This window comes from Dipteris shenzhenensis, chromosome 25, assembly GCF_047967505.1.
Source record: "Dipteris shenzhenensis isolate YYH24624 ecotype China chromosome 25, Dip_SZ_1.0, whole genome shotgun sequence".
Lineage (NCBI taxonomy): Eukaryota > Viridiplantae > Streptophyta > Polypodiopsida > Gleicheniales > Dipteridaceae > Dipteris > Dipteris shenzhenensis.
Window position 1 is genome coordinate 15,181,138 of NC_141620.1, and position 3,950 is coordinate 15,185,087.

General features: G+C 46.1%; 1 protein-coding gene across 1 annotated transcript; it reads left to right on the forward strand.

Annotated features, from left to right (window-relative positions):
* The first annotated feature begins 1,720 nt into the window (after nucleotides 1–1,720).
* LOC147885499 (protein trichome birefringence-like 5) lies at nucleotides 1,721–3,581 on the forward strand. The gene is made up of 5 exons (XM_087397053.1): nucleotides 1,721–2,128; nucleotides 2,244–2,421; nucleotides 2,525–2,730; nucleotides 2,910–3,077; nucleotides 3,248–3,581. Exons 1-5 carry the CDS (start codon nucleotides 1,893–1,895, stop codon nucleotides 3,579–3,581), a joined length of 1,122 nt encoding a protein of 373 aa, XP_087253179.1. The 5' UTR covers nucleotides 1,721–1,892.
* The last annotated feature ends 369 nt before the right edge of the window (nucleotides 3,582–3,950 follow it).

Here is a 3,950-nt window from a genome sequence, read left to right on the forward strand (position 1 = left end):
TTGGAAGTCCAAAGAGTAAGCTACAAGACCCTACAAGAAGATTACGATAGGGCTGTGCACAAGCTTGACCTGGCTTTTGAAAGTTGTGAAAGCCAAAAGAACTCTAGTACAAAGAAATAGAAGAACCCTATATGTGGGTCTCAAACCAAACTCAGCTAACTAAGGTGGCATACTAACTGAGCCACGAACTAGAGTACATAAGGATAAATATCATCCAGCTATTATTCATGGGCGGTGTACCAACCGCATCTGCAGCTAACAAGTCGGTGACATAAATGCACAACGGTCACCTTGGCATATCATGAGTGGAGCTCGATATCTCAACATGGGATGCCCTGGGAAAAGCTTCGTCTACCCTCAGTGCAGTTAGTCATGGGATGCGTTCCCGCACTTGCATATAGCCTAGTTGGCAGTGTGCCAACTCCGTCCAGCCATCAGGCCACACATGGCTCCCATCTGGTGTCTAAACCAGGACCTACCGGTACTCAAATACCTTCTTCTCATATGGGGGGCTTACAAGTAGAGTTAGCTAGTTCCCGCGTAGTTACACGAGAGTGGAGCATTGATATCTAACAGGAATGGGCAAATCATGTATCAGATGGAGGAGTTGGCCATGGAGTGGGTGACCTTCATGGGCCGGACACAAATCTTTTGTGTCGGTGTTCAAGCCCACACCTCCTATTGGGCTAACTAGAACGGCAGTCCTTCGCACCACCTTTTGAAGGATGGACAAGGGGTGGTGTGAACCCAGCCTAATAGCAACATATACAAAACATCATCTGAAGACTGGGAACGAAAAGCAATCGGAGGGAGTAGAGAGCAAAGGTGCCATGGAGAAGCTTGAAGAAGATAGTGAAATGTGTTCTTACTAGATAGAATGTACGTAAGGGAAGTAATTAACGTTAGATAGGATGAACCCTACCTCAAAAGAGACCCATCTAAGTAACCTAGCCAAGATATACCTACAAGAATCTTGTACTATGTGGCGAGGGCAACAAGGGTGACGAACCGATATTAAAGTCACGAGGAGATTGTTTTTCAAATTCTACGAGCTACCATCTGTAAACGCTGAGATTGCTGCATATTGTAAGGGAGGACACTCTGTTGCAAGAGATGAGTGTGCTCACTAGTCTCCAGGAATTATTGCACTTGAAGCTTGCAAGAGATGCCTAAACCTCGAGGGATCAGTCTGCAGAAAACATGCCTCTAGAGAATGAGCGATGCATGGCTCTACCCCTCACGAATCTACCGCTCTCAAATATCCACAAAACACCGACGACGTCGTTCACGCTCCTTGATTTTGCCCAGCTAGATGCAGGATGAGCTGGGCCAAAGTTTGCAGAATGAGATTCTATCTATGAGTTGTTGGCCATGAAAGTGAGGGCACCATACATCTGTTGCAGCAGGAGATGAGCGTGAGCGAGAGATCAGGTGTGTCTCGAGGAATGATCAATCTGCATAAAATATCGTTCACGTCTTGAGACTCAGCTATGTATCGCCCTGTCTCCCACGAATCTACCGCTCTCAGATATCCCTCCCATGCACAAAACACCTCCTGCAGTTGCCTCCCTCGTACTAGGTGTAGATTGACAGAATGATTTGCACGCAAGCGTCTCGCAAGTATTGCCTCCCCTTCCCGCTTGCCTTCCATGCCCTCTCCGGCCGCTCCTCGCACCCACCTTTATCCATGGCTCCTTCCCCTCCTTGGCCTCACCTTTTTCTTCTTCCTCTTCCTCTTTCATGTTGCTCATCCCAAGCCTCTACGCCTGCCCCCCAGTTTCTCTGCATATGGCTACCTCAGTCTGCCCAAATCCGGCTCAACCATTGCTGCAAGGGTCTTCGATCAGATCCACAACGGATCAACCTTCGAGCCCAAAAATGGTGGCAACACGATGCGGGAGCTTCCTGTTGAAATTACGATTCGCGATGGAAACGCTCCTGCAAAAGATGTTTCGTCCGGAGTTTGCGATGTCACTGTGGGAAAGTGGGTACACGATGACGGTTACCCGCTTTACAAACCTGGCTCCTGTCCGTATGTGCAGGAACGATACAACTGCCAGCCTAACGGTAGGCGCGATTTGGGGTACTTAAGATGGAGATGGAAACCCAAGGACTGTCAGATTCCAAGGTAACCTCCCCCAGGTCGACGATCAAAGAAGTCTTTGTGCTATTTGCCCCTCCCTGCCCTTGTCTCTATCTGCATTCGCAGTAAGCAGTTCAGAATCTTGGCAATGTTTCTGTAGATTTAATGCCACGGTTTTGTTGGAGGCGTTGAGGCGTAAACGGATGGTTTTCGTTGGCGATTCGCTGAGCGGTAACCAAGCTGAATCCATGATGTGCCTCTTAAGAGAAGGAATGCCCAACAGAAGCAGAATTTTAGAGATGTACATGGAAGGAGACGATTTCGCCTTCAAGTTTGTGGTGAGTGTTTACAGCTTATACTTGCTTTCCAGAATAGTAGTACTGTTTCCAGAAGTTTAGTTCCAGAATCGAAACCGAGCATCCATTTGAATCATGATTTCAGGATTACGACTGCATGATAGAGTTCCGCCGTTCTAATTTCTTGGTGGATGTAGTCGAAGAAAGGCTCAAAGATACACAAAAAAGGCCGATTCGGTCTCTGCAGTTGGACAAGATTGACAAAAGTGAGGCGCTGACAAATTGGAAAGAGGCAGATGTACTGATCTTTAACACGGGGCACTGGTGGAATCCCTGGAAAACAACGAGGGGGTAAGCACTCTCGTCTCACAGGGGTAGTCAATTGCAGTCGTATATAAGCTTAAACCTTAAAGATCCGAGCTTGAACAAATACTGACATCCTAAAAGACCAGGGAGTAGGGTTTGCACAGCGGTGTACACATACATATACTGACTGGCGAATCGTCCTTATCTTGTTGGCTTTATGATAGGAAGATGAAGATCAAGTATTACCAAGATGCGGACAAACTCTATGAGAAGTTGGATTTGATGGTCGCCTTGAGAAAGGCTATGAAAACGTGGGCAGCCTGGGTGGACAAATCTGTTAAGCAAACGACTACACAAGTCTTCTTCACTAGCTATTCACCAAGACATTTCAGGCAAGCTTTACCTTTTCATCCACACCTACCAGCAGGAAGATGTTCTATAAGCATCTCTTCGATCCCATATATGACACTTGAAATTCTTCTCTCAGATTAACTGCAAGCGTATTCACAAATCTAAAGTAAGAAGAAGCAGATTTCTCATCCCAGTTATGATCTTATTCCAGGGGAGGTAGTTGGAACGCAGGTGGAAGATGCCACAATGAGACGCAGCCGGTGGTCAACAGTTCTATGCTTGCAAAATATCCAGCGGTGATGGTGCTAATGGAAGAAGTGATAAAAGAGATGAAGGTGGGAGTGAAGATACTCAACATAAGCAGGTTATCGGATTTCAGGCAAGAAGCGCATCCGTCAGTGTATAATGGGCAGAGGCAGGGACGAAAGAGAGCCGAAGATTGCACTCACTGGTGCCTGCCGGGGGTTCCAGATTCGTGGAACGAGCTCTTGTATGCATATCTCATCAATAGCTCTGATTTCATGTCTGAGAAGCATACCTCTTAGCTCATATCTCAGAAGCGTACCTCTTAGCACTAACCTTTCTTAAGCTTCTGCCTTAATTCTTCTCACATACTACATGAATGGGATTTAATTCTTCACATACTACATGAGGGAAGATTTCTATGCCCTAAGCTGGGGTTTCACCTGACATAATGTTAGTGTATTGAGTGCATTCAAAAGTAGAATTCAATGTTAGTGTATGGATTGGGTGCTTATGCCATTACCCTTTCCTTAGGGGAATGGTTAAGCCACAACCTTCCCAATCCCAATCACTTCTCCAATTGTCACATATCCAGATTACAATGACACAAGGGGTTTTCAACTTTTTTTTAAAAATCCGGTAGTTCATAAGAAAAGAGGGTGGTTTTATTG

Excerpts from the sequence above, each read along its gene's own strand:
- LOC147885499 (XM_087397053.1), top strand. The coding sequence starts at position 1,893 with ATGCGGGAGCTTCCTGTTGAAATTACGATTCGCGATGGAAACGCTCCT. Across the intron at positions 2,129-2,243 it reads AAGGACTGTCAGATTCCAAG|ATTTAATGCCACGGTTTTGT; the intron begins GTAACCTCCCCC and ends ATGTTTCTGTAG. Across the intron at positions 3,078-3,247 it reads TATTCACCAAGACATTTCAG|GGGAGGTAGTTGGAACGCAG; the intron begins GCAAGCTTTACC and ends ATCTTATTCCAG.